Source organism: Hypanus sabinus, chromosome 20, assembly GCF_030144855.1.
Source record: "Hypanus sabinus isolate sHypSab1 chromosome 20, sHypSab1.hap1, whole genome shotgun sequence".
NCBI lineage: Eukaryota > Metazoa > Chordata > Chondrichthyes > Myliobatiformes > Dasyatidae > Hypanus > Hypanus sabinus.
In genome coordinates this window covers 45866019-45879701 of record NC_082725.1, presented here as the reverse complement: position 1 = coordinate 45879701, position 13683 = coordinate 45866019, and the positions used below count along the sequence as shown (strand labels likewise).

Here is a 13683-nt window from a genome sequence, read left to right as displayed (position 1 = left end):
GAACTGCAGTAAAATACTTTGGAATGTATTTGAGATAAGTTTTTGAAATATACTTTACCCCTCCCCCCATGTTTAATTGCTCTATAAGGTCAAATGTCTTTGGGGAGTGTTTCAATGGACTGTAGAGAAGTCTTTGATATATTGGACACAAAAGGGTGAAATGAATAAAATGACCATAAGAGGGTATTGTGCCAGGGGACAATTTTGGAAGATGAGGGTTATGAATTCAATGCACTGAAGCTGCAGCACAGCTCTTCAGTACAGCTCAGTGAGCATTTAATTCATTCTTTAGATATGATGTTACTAATAAAATCAGCATCTCTAGTAGTACTTGAAGATTGTCCCAAGCTGCCTTGTTGAATCACTGCAAGAGTACCAGAATTTTGGCCAGTTCACTGTGAGAAATGGCAATATTGTCCATATTGCAATATGGTTCTTGTAATAACCACATTGGATTGTGGGAGAGGAAATGTTTTTTAAAAATGTATACTGTATAAAGACTACTATCAACATTTTTCAGCAACTGTGTGCCAAGCTAGGTTGTAAAGCGAGGCATTATTGAACTTCCAGCACATCTTGTAATTTCCATGATTTAATATAACAGAGGCATCACTACTCTAAAAAATCATACTTTTGTAAATCTTAGCATCCGTAGCGAAATTAAGGGCAACCATACCAAAAGAAAACTGGCTATAGTCAGTATTAAAAGGAAGTTAATGCCTTTTCTAAAACATGGACATAAATACCTTACGTACTTACAGTTATAGAGGCTGAAATGGCAAGCACAAGAGGGCATAGTTTTAAGGTGCTTGGAAGTAGGTACAGAGGAGATGTCAGGGGTAAGTTTTTTTTACGCAGTGAGTGGTGAGTGCGTGGAATGGGCTGCCGGCAGTGGTGGTGGAGGCGGAAATGATAGGGTCTCTTAAGAGACTCCTGGATGGATACCTGGAGCTTAGAAAAATAGAGGGCTATGGGTAAAGCCTATGTAGTTCTAAGGTAGGTAGGGACATGTTTGGCACAGCTTTGTGGGCCAAAGGGCCTGTATTGTGCTGTAGGCTTTCTATGTATACTTGAGCCTTTGTGATGTTCTTTCGTTTTGAAGTAATGGAAATTAAGAGTTTGGATGAACTGCAAAATCTAAGATACTAACTAATATTAGGATTTTTATCTTGTATTTCTTTATTACATAGAAAGAAGTGATTTCACCTATTAAGTCTGTTACTTCTCAGAATAATTCCATCAATCCTATTCACTCTTAAACCTCCTATTTTCTACAACTTTTTCTTTCACGCATGACCCAATGGACAAGGGAGAGCCAGTGGATGTAGTGTACCTGGACTTCCAGAAAGCTTTTGATAAAGTCCCACATAGATTAGTGGACAAAATTAGGGCACATGGTATTGGGGGCAGAGTACTGACATGGATTGAAAATTGGCTGGCTGACAGGAAACAAAGAGTAGCGATTAACGGGTCCCTTTCGGAATGGCAGCCTGTGACCAGTGGGGTACCACAAGGTTCGGTGCTGGGACCGCAGCTGTTTACAATATACATTAATGATTTAGATGAAGGGATTAAAAGTAACATCAGCAAATTTGCTGATGACACAAAGCTGGGTGGCAGTGTGAAATGTCAGGAGGATGTTATGAGAATGCAGGGTGGCTTGGACAGGTTGGGTGAATGGGCAGATGTGTGGCAAATGTGGATAAATGTGAGGTTATCCACTTTGGTGGCAAGAACAGGAAGGCAGATTACTATCTAAGTGGAGTCAGGTTAGGAAAAGGGGAAGTACAACGAGATCTAGGTGTTCTTGTACATCAGTCAATGAAAGTAAGCATGCAGGTACAGCAGGCAGTGAAGAAAGCTAATGGCATGCTGGCTTTTATAAAAAGAGGAATTGAGTATAGGAGTAAAGAGGTCCTTCTGCAGCTGTACAGGGCCCTGGTGAGACCCCACTTGGAGTATTGTGTGCAGTTTTGGTCTCCAAATTTGAGGAAGGACATTCTTGTTATTGAGGGAGTGCAGCGTAGGTTCACAAGGTTAATTCCCGGAATGGCGGGACTTTCATATGTTGAAAGATTGGAGCGACTGGGCTTGTATACACTGGAATTTAGAAGGATGAGAGGGGATCTGATTGAAACATACAAGATTATTAAGGAATTGGACACACTGGAAGCAGGAAGCATGTTCCCGCTGATAGGTGAGTCCAGAACTAGAGGTCACAGTTTAAGAATAAGGGGTAGGCCATTTAGAACGGAGATGTGGAAAAACTTTTTCACCCAGCGAGGTGGAATGCTCTGCCCCAGAAGGCTGTGGAGGCCAAGTCTCTGGATGCATTCAAGAGAGAGTTAGATAGAGCTCATAGTGGGGTCAAGGGATATGGGGAGAGGGAGGGCAGGAACGGGGTACTGATTGTGTATGATCAGCCATGATCACAGCGAATGACGGTGCTGGCTAGAAGAGCCGAATGGCCTACTCCGGCACCTACTGTCTACTGTCTATTGACCCCTGATTCTCTCTCTACAGTAGTGGCTATTCACTGTAACCAATTTAACGTAACAGCTAGCATGTCTTTGGGATTTGGGACAGAACTTGAGCAGACATTGTGGTAATAAGGTGAATGTGCAAATTCCATACAGACAACATTAGTTTAGAATGTAATCTAGGTCTTTGAAGCCATGAAGCAGCTGTGCTGCCTGTAACTCCACGGAGTTGACTGTTAAAGAGAAAAGATTCGGGATTAAGTGCCTCATTTTTTTTGTCTTAACTTTGTTTGACATACTGTTTGTTTCATGACATGCAGGGGATGCACTGAAATGATGTAATTCATTTGTATCATTGTAGTCCATGCCACTTGCGGAAGGTCTTATTTTTTGTTCAGGTAATGAATAAGTTTTGAGAACACTGATGCAGCAAACAAATTAAAGGAGTGCTCAAGTTGAATCCTTTGGTGTTCCTCAGTTTATTAGTTTCAGAATTCAACTTTTTCATGGGATTGATATGGAGGGCACCAAAATATTAGACAATGAAATAGGCTTTTAGGATCTAGATTATATAATTTGAGTGCAATTTTTGTCTCACTATGTTGAGAAATGTATCATTTTATTAGTGTGTGAAATAATAAAATGTGCCTTGCTGACAGCAGTGTTATGGTCAGAGGAGAAAATATTTGCTGGGAGCGAATTTTCACTTTAAAGTGGAACCACTCCCTCCTTGAAAAGCCAGAAATGAGAGGGATCTCAATGGACCTAAGAAAATTATTTTAAATTGCAGTCATTTCCTGAACTAAAAGTCTTAACCTTTTAGTTGGATGGGAATAATTTGTGTTAAAAATATTCTTCACTCTTCTTTTATGTATGCCAGAGAAATAAAAATTTACTGTTAATATCTTGATTAAACTTAGAAATGTGACAAAGGTGCAGTGTAACCTGGTGATAATTCTATTTATTATACTAGCTCTAGATTAGCAGAATTACATTAACGTTTTTACAAATCCTATCTGCTCAGGACATAATGTTCATTAATTTCATATGTTAAAACAAAGATTCAGAACCTCAAGTATCTTTTTTCATGATTTGCATCTTCACAACAGGTAATGAGATTGATTCACCTGTAACACCTACACAGTCATGGAAGCCTACTTCACCTCCACCTCAGCAGGCAGTAAGTACCGTTGAGTCTAAAACTCCAGTTGGAAGGAAAGGACGGCTTGCAAATCTGGCTGCAGCAATTAACTCCTGGGACGATGACTTGAGCCATCCGATCATTAAGCATAACAAGCCACCAGGACAGCCTGGTACTGCTTGTTTACCAGCTTCCTCTGCAACGAACAAAGATCCTGCTACTACTGAAAGCTGCGGTATTATCCAGCAGGCTGTAATTTCCTCACAACGGCCTCTAGAAAATACAGTTAGTAAAACAACTTCTACCACCTTGCAGGTAGGTGAATTTGTTTGCAGATAAGCTCAAATCCCAGAAGTAAATTGATTATTCTTTAAAATGTACATCTCGCTAATAGATGTTTTAGTATTTTCTAATTAGCTAGATCTTTGGTGTTTGCCTTTAACTGCTGCCCCATACTTTATGGCAATTTATGAGCTGATATCCTTAAAGAAATGCTTTTCTTTTCTCTCTGAATTATTTAAATAAGATGAGTTGCCTGTCCTCAGTCATGTATATTACTTGAGTACATGTTTGCCCATTTCCTTGAATTTGCCACAATGCATACCATGCCTTTTACGTATTTGCATTTTGTTTGCACCAACTCCCTGCAATTTTATTGTTCTAATTACTGGTTTTAAAGATAACTCGAAGTAAATGCTGATTAAATTTTGACAATGAATGTAAGATTGAGTTGTCACCACACTTGAGGTGTGACCTTTATCCTCACTGGATGCCCTCCTTTGGACTTTCTGACATGAAACTATTGACTAATTATTGATAATTGCTAGGTTTTTTTTTAATGTTTGCTGGATAGCAGCCTATTTGTAGCTTCCTGATTTAAGTCCAGTTACGTCACATATGGAGCTTGCATTGTAACTGGTAAATCACTACCGATAAAGTCCTGTAGTATAGTTAAAAATAGGTAATGACTAGAAATGTACAATTTTTTTTTAGTTTGAACATTTATGAAGAACAATCAATGCTCACATTTCCCAAATGCTCAGTTGCTACAGCCTCTTTACTAATAAGCAAAGCTCGGAACCTTTACCTCCATCTCAGCAGGCAGTAAGAATTTTTGAGCCTAAAGCTCTAGCTGGAAGGAAAGGACAGCGTGCAAATATATCTGCCACAATTTTCTGGGATCCTCGGATCCCAAGTCACAAAGTAAAGCCTCCCTGACTAGAGAGTACTGTATTTCATGCATTGGTAGTCCAAGGTATGGGATGCTTCATTCAAATAACTATAAGAAGGTGTTACTTCAATCTACTGAAAAAAAAGGTTGGAATTTCTGGAAAATTCAATATTGACTTTAAATTTATAGAAACTTGAGTAAAATCTCTGATAGCTGTTAATGAGAGATTTATGAATGAATATCAATATGCTATTCTAATTGTTCTGGGTAATTATTTTGTCAGGAATCAGCTCAGTCTAATAGTCATTTACCAAAGGTGATTCAACCCACCTCAAAGAGAATTCAAGAGAATAAGCCACCGTTACCTAAAGGGGCCCTTGCCCCACCTCAGCTCCAGCCAGGTCCGACGAAAACTGAGAAGACACAATCATTGGCAACAAGACTGATAAGTTCCCAGAGTCAGAGTGAGTTTAAAGATCAACCAAAGAGAGATACAGTTGCTCAGGCTCAGCCTGGAAATAGCTTGACCACCCCAGGTAAGATAGATTCCAAAAGATTTTAAGATATGGTTGAAAGGAACAAGTTATCTGAAGATATTTGCCTCGTGCAAATAATTAATTTGACTTTCTTTTTTAGAATTTGCGTATTTAATAATTAGCTTTGTAATTTAACTGTTTTCTGTGTTCTACAATCTTTGCCTATATTGAATGCTTGAGTTGAAAAGCCTCCAATTGGCTCACTGCCTGGGAAGATTATGTTGCTACGGATTGGTGATCACATTTGGATGGTGGCTTGCTTCAGTCCTGTGTAGGGAAGCATTGTTACATTTGTACAGGGTACTAGTGAGGCCACACATCAGCTCCAGCAGATAGAAAGTATTGACAGAGAGATACAGCAATGAAATGGGGCTTTTGGCCCACTGAGACCGTGTCAGCAATCAACCATCAACACCTAAAATTCTCCCCACATTCTCATCAAGTCCCCCTGATTTTACTACTCACTTATACACTCGGGACAATTTACAACTACTAATTAACGAACCAATGGGCACATCTTTGGGATGCGGGAGGAAACTGGATCTCCTGTAGAAAATTCACATGGCTGCAGGGACTCCATGCAAGGTCAAGTTCGAAAGTGGGTCACTGGCACAACGAGATAACAATCATCACCTGTGTCACTCTGTTGCCCCAAATTGTACTCTGTACAATTTTGGTCCCCATATTTTAAAAAAGATAATACTGCATTGGAAACAGTCTAAAAGAAATGTACTATATTAATTTCTGCGATGGCTTGGCTTCTGAGTGGTGAAAGAATTTAGATCTATATTATTTGGAGTTTGGAAGAATAAGAGGTGATCTTATTATAATGTAAGATCATTAGGGGGTGTGACAGTGTTTATTTTGAGGTGTTTTTACAAGTGAGAATCCCAAATAAGGAGACATTGTTAAAAGATTTGGAGCGGGCATTTTCAACTGAGGTGCATAACAACTTCTTGTAGAGAGTGATGACTTTCTGGATTTCTGTACTTCAGAGGGTTATGCATACTGATCATTGCAAGTTTTTGAAGAGGAAATTGATACATTTTAAAGTTAAAAAAATAAAGGGCTACAGGAAATGTTAGCAATGCTTTCTATGGACAATTAACTTTAAGATCAACATCATATCAGTTACTTTTGAGGAAATGTATGTGGTGCACCCACTTAAAAGAAAAGTTAGTTGCTTCTTACATTTGATAAATTATTTCTGTTTAAAATTTAGCAGTTACAAAGCTAAGTTTAAAGACATGCAACGTATTTGGAATATTGGGTGCACGATGCATTTTTCACCTGTTGTTGGATTATGAAGTGACATGCTTCTTATTTTCAAATAACTTGAAGGTGGTTCAGGAGTGAAATCTTTTCTGGAACGTTTCGGTGAGCGCTGCCAACAACACAGTGGGGCAAGTCCTACGCCATCCACTCCTGGACAGAGAACTCCCAATGTTACTCCCAGCACTAAAGCAATCCAGGAGCGGCTACTTAAACAGCAGGAGCTTTCCAGTACAGCAAATCTAACTCAACAACTTAAACAGGTCTGAATTAGGGACTTTACTCTAGATTCTATCTTTGCTTCTAGATGAAGACCACAATGTCTTAGCCTATGTTTGAGCTTGGGGGTGGGGCTGCACAGTGGAGTGGAGAAAAAAGCTTGCATATTTGAAACCCGATCCATTAGTTTGAAAATCTCAAAAGACTTAAAAAATACTTTACCGACTATATAATCAGTTTTTCTTATGTTAATATTTGCTTAAACAATAGCTGCACATATTAGTCAAAAAGGTTGTCAACCCAAGGGGTGGTAGTGGGGACAAGCTCCCACTACCTAAAAGTGCTCCTCACGGCGTGCACCTCAAATAGCCTCTGACAACCAAGTCCAACTCCTGGCCTCCTCGTGTGGCTTCGCCTCTAAGCCCGGCGGAACTGTTTCTACTGACAGGAGGAGGGGCGAAGGCGGGTCCTGGCGCCTTAAAACCAGTGCTTCGGGTGGATGGAGCTCCTCAGCCTGGGAAGGCAGTCCATCTAAGAGAAGGAAAACTCTGCTTTCAAACCTCCGCTGCCTTATGGCCACACCCACTCATGGGAAAGGCTTCGGGAGTAAACTCTGAGGACTAATCTGGAGCTGGAGTCCCTAAGGCAGTCCGACGTTGCCTTCAACCTCGTTCTGGTAACTCCTGCAACGTCACTGGCAAGCTGTATCGGCCTTTGCCCTTCCCTTGGACAACATCGGTGTTGTGGAGAGGGGAGACTCGCCGCATGGGCAACTGCCAGTCTTCCATACAACCTTGCCCAGGCCTGCATCCTGGAGAGGATACTCCAGCAGACTTTCCAGACGCAGATCCATGGAATCGCATGCCACAATATTAGTCAAAACGATAATTGAAAGTAAAACTATTTTAGTAGTTTTGTATCTACATACCATCAGCTTTAGGATGCTGTACCTTTGCATGTGCTAAAAGAGCAAAATTTAGTGAGAGAAATATACAACTTCTCTCCTCAATTTTCAATGTATAATATGAATTTAAATTTAAATTTGGGCATTTCTGTAGCAGAAGAGTGCTCTATAAAAAATTTTTAAATGCCTATTTCAAAAACATTTTAACTCAGTTGAACTTTGTTTTATAAATTCTGATTGCATAATTAACATTGTGATTTTTCTTAACATTAAGGACTGTTATTCTGAAATGATTTTTGAATTCCATCTACAGCATTTTGAATATACCTGATATGTTCCCTCTTTATGACTTTGCTATTATAATTGTATTTTAGGAGCGTGAAAAAGAGCTGGAAGGTATTCGTAATCGGTTTCAGAGAAACAACTTGTGGAGTGCTGATAAGAAAGAAAATTGTCCTAACAGTCTGCGTGGGGTATGTATGTGACTCTTCTTTTTCTAAAAAAGAGCTGCATAGTGGTGAGAGATGCCATGACACTTGACTCTTCTGAGACGAATAGAGAGTCACGGCATCAGTCTTGCAACCACTAATTTAATTTGCAGATGGTACTAGCTTGCGTTACCCAATCTTAACTGATGAACTTTCAGATGTTTCTTAAATTTAGGTCTGAAATCAGACTCTTGATGAGCCAGCGCAATGATGATTTGCAATGTTTGTTTCAGTATATTTAGATTTTTAGAAAATTGCTAAGCTCTTTTAAGAAACTTGTTGATGTTAATTTTGTTAATAACTGATTTTGTAGGGTTAGTGTTCTTAAAAAGAAGTCCTGGGTATCAATTTAACAATAGCAAGTTGCATTTTATGGCACAATTTCTTGTAACAAAATAGCACAAACTTTATATAATTATTTTTGACACTGAAGCATGAGAAAATACTAGGATGCTAAAAGGTAATTTTTAAATGTTGTTAAAGAAAGAGAAAGGAGGAATATTTTGGGGAATTAATTCTGGAACAGGATGAAAACAGCTGAAACATCACCATCAGGGTGATGTAAAACAAAATAGTGATCTGCAAGGCTGAAAATACCAAACTGCTGGAATTAGAGCAATATGACTGCAGAAAGCTACAGAGATGATGAGGACAGCAGAATTTTCACAATTTGAAAATTAAATCGAGAATTTTAAAATCCCAAACAATTGCTTGACAGATCCAGCAAAGGTCCATGGTCTGTGCCAATGGTGAATGGGACTTTATTATACGAGCAAGAGTTTAGATGATCAAAATTTGCCAAATTTTGATTTGATATAAAATATAATAATTTCCAACTGGTTAGGCATTCTAGTCTGATCATGCCATATAACTTAAAAAATTACCAGCTGCAGATTTAATATTATATTATTAAATTGTTGCTTAATGTTTAGAAGATCTGCTTCAATTTTCATTGTTAATCTGAGCCTTGGCTCACAACTTTGGGCTATTTCAAGGCAGACATCATCTGATGTTGTCAGAGATTCAGAAATCTTTTGTGTGAAAACAAAGCATATTGGAAGTTTTACTTTCTTAGTGAAATTAACTCTGTTCATTTGATATTTTACACAAATTTGCTATTTAAAACAGAACATATCATAGGGTTTTGAGTGAAGTATGCTCTGTTATTGTGATTGTTATTCTAAGTATGTGAGATGTAATGGTTAAACCAGAGGATTTGCAGTACTGATCTTGGTTGAGAGAAGTGATCATGTACTGTATATTTCAGTAAATATAAACCTGTAATATTTCATGTTCCATTTGTAAATGAGAGCGTATGGAGGAGTTAATTGTGTCTACTTTAAAATTTTAAAATAGGAGTCCAGTGAACCCCTCTTTAGGTCATCTGAGCAGAGGACTGAAGAAGTTTATAGAACCCAGATGAGTACCGTGCAGCATTCACCTCAATCAATATTGGAACCAAACACAAAGTCGCTACGTCAGTCTACATTAACAGAGGCGCTTGAGCCATCTGCTGTGAAAATATCTAGCACAGAATCAGCAGGTATAAAACTTTATTCAAATAAATTAGTTGTTTAATTCCATATTAATTTTGAGAACTGACCAATTAATCTATCAGGCACAAAGGAAAACAAACATTTGCACCAGGTGCGTCAAGCTGCAGCTCATTGGGGAACTGGAGATACAGCTCAATGACCTTCGTCTGGTCAGAGAGAGTGAGGAGGTGCCAGAGAGGAGCTATAGGCAGGTAGTCATTCTGCGGCCTGGGGAGATAGATAAGTGGGTAAGTCACGAGAGGGAAGGGCAAGAAGCAGATGCTAGAGAGTACCCCAGTGGCTGTCCCCCTTATCAATAAGTACATCTCTGGCACTGAGTCTGGCCCTGTGGCTCAGAAAGGAAGAGGATGGCAGCAGTGATAGGGGACTCTATAGTTAGGGGGTCAGACAGGTGAATCTGTGGATGCAGGAAAGAAACGTAGATGGTAGTTTGCCTCCCAGGTGCCAGGGTCCAGGATGTTTCTGACCGCATCCATGATATCTTGAAGTGGGAAGGAGAACAGTCAGAGGTCGTGGTATATATTGGTACCAATGACATAGGCAGGAAAAGGGAGGAGGTCCTGAAAGCAGACTACAGGGAGTTAGGAAGGAAGTTGAGAAGCAGGACCTCAAAGGTAGTAATCTCAGGATTACTGCCTGTGCCACGTGACAATGAGTAAAGGAATAGAATGAGGTGGAGGATAAATGCGTGGCTGAGGGATTGGAGCAGGTGGCAGGGATTCAGATTTCTGAATCATTGGGACCTCTTCTGGGGCAGGTGTGACGTGTACAAAAAGGACAGGTTGCACTTGAATCTGAGTGGGACCCATATCCTGGTGGGGAGGTTTGCAAAGGCTATTGGGGAGAATTTAATCTAGAATTGCTGGGGGGTGGGAACTGAAATGAAGTGACAGAGGAAAGGGAGGTTGGTTCACAAATAGAGAAAGCTTGGAGACAGTGCGAGAGGGGGGATAGGCAGGTGATAGAGAAAAGATGCACTCAGACCAGTGGTTTGAGATGTGTCTATTTTAATGTGAGGAGTATTATGAATCAAGCAGATGAGCTTAGAGCATGGATCAGCACTTGCAGCTATGAAGTTGTGGCCATTACAGAGACTTGGATAGTGCAGTGGCAGAAATGGCTACTTCAAATGCCAGGCTTTAGATGTTTCAGAAAGGACAGAGAGGGAGGCAAAAGATGTGGGGGTGTGGCACTGTTGATCAGAGATAGTGTAACGGCGCATGTTCAGGGGATATTTACATGGGGTTCTGCATAGATACATTCCAATGAGACAGGAAAAGGATGGTAGGGTACAGGAACCGTGGTGTACAAAGGGTGTTGTAAATCTAGTCAAGAAAAGAAGAGCTTACAAAAGGTTCAAAAAACTAGGAAATGATAGAGATCTAGAAGATTATAAGGCTAGCAGGAAGGAGCTTAAGAATGAAATTAGGAGAGCCAGATGCGGCCATGAGAAGGCCTTGGCAGACAGGATTAAGGAAAACCCCAAGGCATTCCACAAGTATGTGAAGAACAAGAGGATAAGATGTGAGAGAATAGGACCAATCAAGTGTGACAGTGGAAAAGTGTGTATGGAACTAGAGGAGATAGCAGAGGTACTTAATAATTTGCTTCAATATTCACTATGGAAAAGGATCTTGGCGATTGTAGGGATGACTTGCAGTGGACTGAAAAGCTTGAGCGTGTAGATATTAAGGAAGAGGATATGCTGGTGCTTTTGGAAAACATCAAGTTGGATATGTCACCAGGACTGGATGGGATTTACCCCAGGCTACTGTGGGAAGTGAAGGAGGAGATTGCTGAGCCTTTGGCAATGATCTTTGCATCATCAATAAGGATGGGAGAGGTTACAGAGGATGTTCCCTTATTCAAGAAAGGGAGTAGGGATAGCCCAGGAAATTATAGACCAGTGAGTCTTACTTCAGTGGTTGGTTAGTTGATGGAAAGGATTCTGAGAAGCAGGATTTATGAGTATTTGGAGAGGTGTAATATTATTAGGAATAGTCAACATGGCTTTGTCAAAGGCAGGTCGTGCCTTACAAGCCTGATTGAATTTTTTGTGGATATGACTAAACACTTTGATGGAGGTAGGGCAATAGATGTAGTGAATATGGATTTCAGCAAGGCATTTGACAAGGTACCCCATGCAAGGCTTATTGAAAAAGTAAGGAAGCATGGGGTACAAGGGAACATTGCTTTGTGGATCCAGAACTGGCTTGCCCACGGAAGGCAAAGAGTGGTTGTAGATGGGTCATATTCTGCATGGATGTGGGTCACCAGTGGTGTGCCTCAGGGATCTGTTCTGGGAGCCCTACTCTTTGTGATTTTTATAAATGACCTGGATAAGGAAGTGGAGGGATGGTTTAGTAAATCTACTGATGAGACAAAGGTTGGGGGTGTTGTGGATCGTGTGGGGTTCTGTCAGAGATTGTGTGTGTGCCCTTAACTCCTGGTGGATTCGTTGGAGCGCCGTCATGACAAGCTTTTTGCACCGATCTTTTTGGTGATTGTTCATCATATGGCTTGTCTTGGGCATCTGAAACCTGGCAGAGTCCATCCCTCTCCAGGTTTTTGGAACCGGCTGGATTCAAAGTTGGGAGCCTTCTCTCCAAAGTCTGGCGCTGATGCCACTACGTCACCAGTCAGAGGTTACAGCGAGACATTGATGGGATGCAAAACTGGGCTGAGAAGTGGCAGATAGAGTTCAACCCAGATAAGTGTGAGGTGGTTCATTTTGGTAGGTCAAATATGATGGCAGAATATAGCGTTAATGGTAAGACTTTTGGCAGTATGAAGGATCAGAGAGATCTTGGGGTCCGAGTCCAAAGGACACTCAAAGCTACTACGCAGGTTGACTCTGTGGTTAAGAAGGCGTATGGTGCATTGGCCTTCATCAGTTGTGGGATTGAGTTTAAGAGCCGAGAGGTAATGTTGCAGCTATATAGAAGCCCTGGTCAGACCCCATTTGAAGCACTGTGCTCAGTTCTGGTCACCTCACTACAGGAAGGATGTGGAAACTATAGAAAGAGTGCAGAGGAGATTTACAAGGATTTTGTCTGGATTGGGGAGCATGCCTTATGAGAAAAGGTTGAATGAACTCGACCTTTCCTCCTTGGAGCGACGGAGGATGAGAGGTGACCTGATAGAGGTGTATAAGATAATGAAAGGCGTTGATTGTGTGGATAGTCAGAGGCTTTTTCCCAGGACTGAAATGGCTAGCATGAGAGTTCATAGATTTAAGGTGCTTGGAAGTACGTACAGAGGAGATGTTAGGGGTAAGTTTGTTACGCAAAGAGTGGTGAGTGCGTGGAATGGGCTGCCAGTGGCAGTGGTGAAGACGGAAATGATAGGGTCTTTTCAGAGACTTCTGGATGGGTACATGGAGCTTAGAAAAATAGAGGGCTATGGGTACTCCTCAGTAGTTCTAAGGTAAGGACATGTTTGGGCCAAAGGGCGTGTATTGTGCTTTAGGTTTTCTATGTTTCTACTTGTGCTCATCCCAGGATTATTCCCAAGTCTCTCAAGAACAAGGTTACAAAACCTTAAAATAAATGTACGAGTTAGTAATTGTGCGACATATTTAAAAAAGTAGAGCTCTATTTTGGTTGGTCTGGCTTTTTTCAAGTATAAAGTATCATGATGATTCTCTTTTTGGCAACTAATTTTAATTTTGTCAGGTTGTAATTGTTCTTGGGTAGTTTGCTTTCAAGTATTAAAATTCTTTGTGTTAATAGCTAAATTAAAAAGCATCTCTTTGTATATTAGTATGAGATCTTTTACAACCTTGCTGAATTTGGAAAGCTTAAAGATGTATCTTTGTCTTTTACCGTTCAGCAGCTTGGAAAAAAGATTTTAAAATGAGCCTTCTCTTTTCTGGTGTAAATATTCACATCTTATTCAACACTGGAGTATGATTAGG

At 40.3% G+C, this 13683-nt stretch overlaps 1 protein-coding gene across 1 annotated transcript in view; it reads left to right on the top strand.

Moving 5' to 3' along the window:
- Nucleotides 1-13683, top strand: part of anln (anillin, actin binding protein) — a 67858-nt gene that overhangs the window by 16897 nt on the left and 37278 nt on the right. The window contains exons 4-8 of the mRNA XM_059945421.1: nt 3590-3936; nt 5076-5328; nt 6670-6863; nt 8098-8196; nt 9568-9754. Of these exons, the coding sequence (XP_059801404.1) occupies nt 3590-3936; nt 5076-5328; nt 6670-6863; nt 8098-8196; nt 9568-9754 (1080 nt within the window). The remainder of the gene's footprint in view (nt 1-3589; nt 3937-5075; nt 5329-6669; nt 6864-8097; nt 8197-9567; nt 9755-13683) is intronic.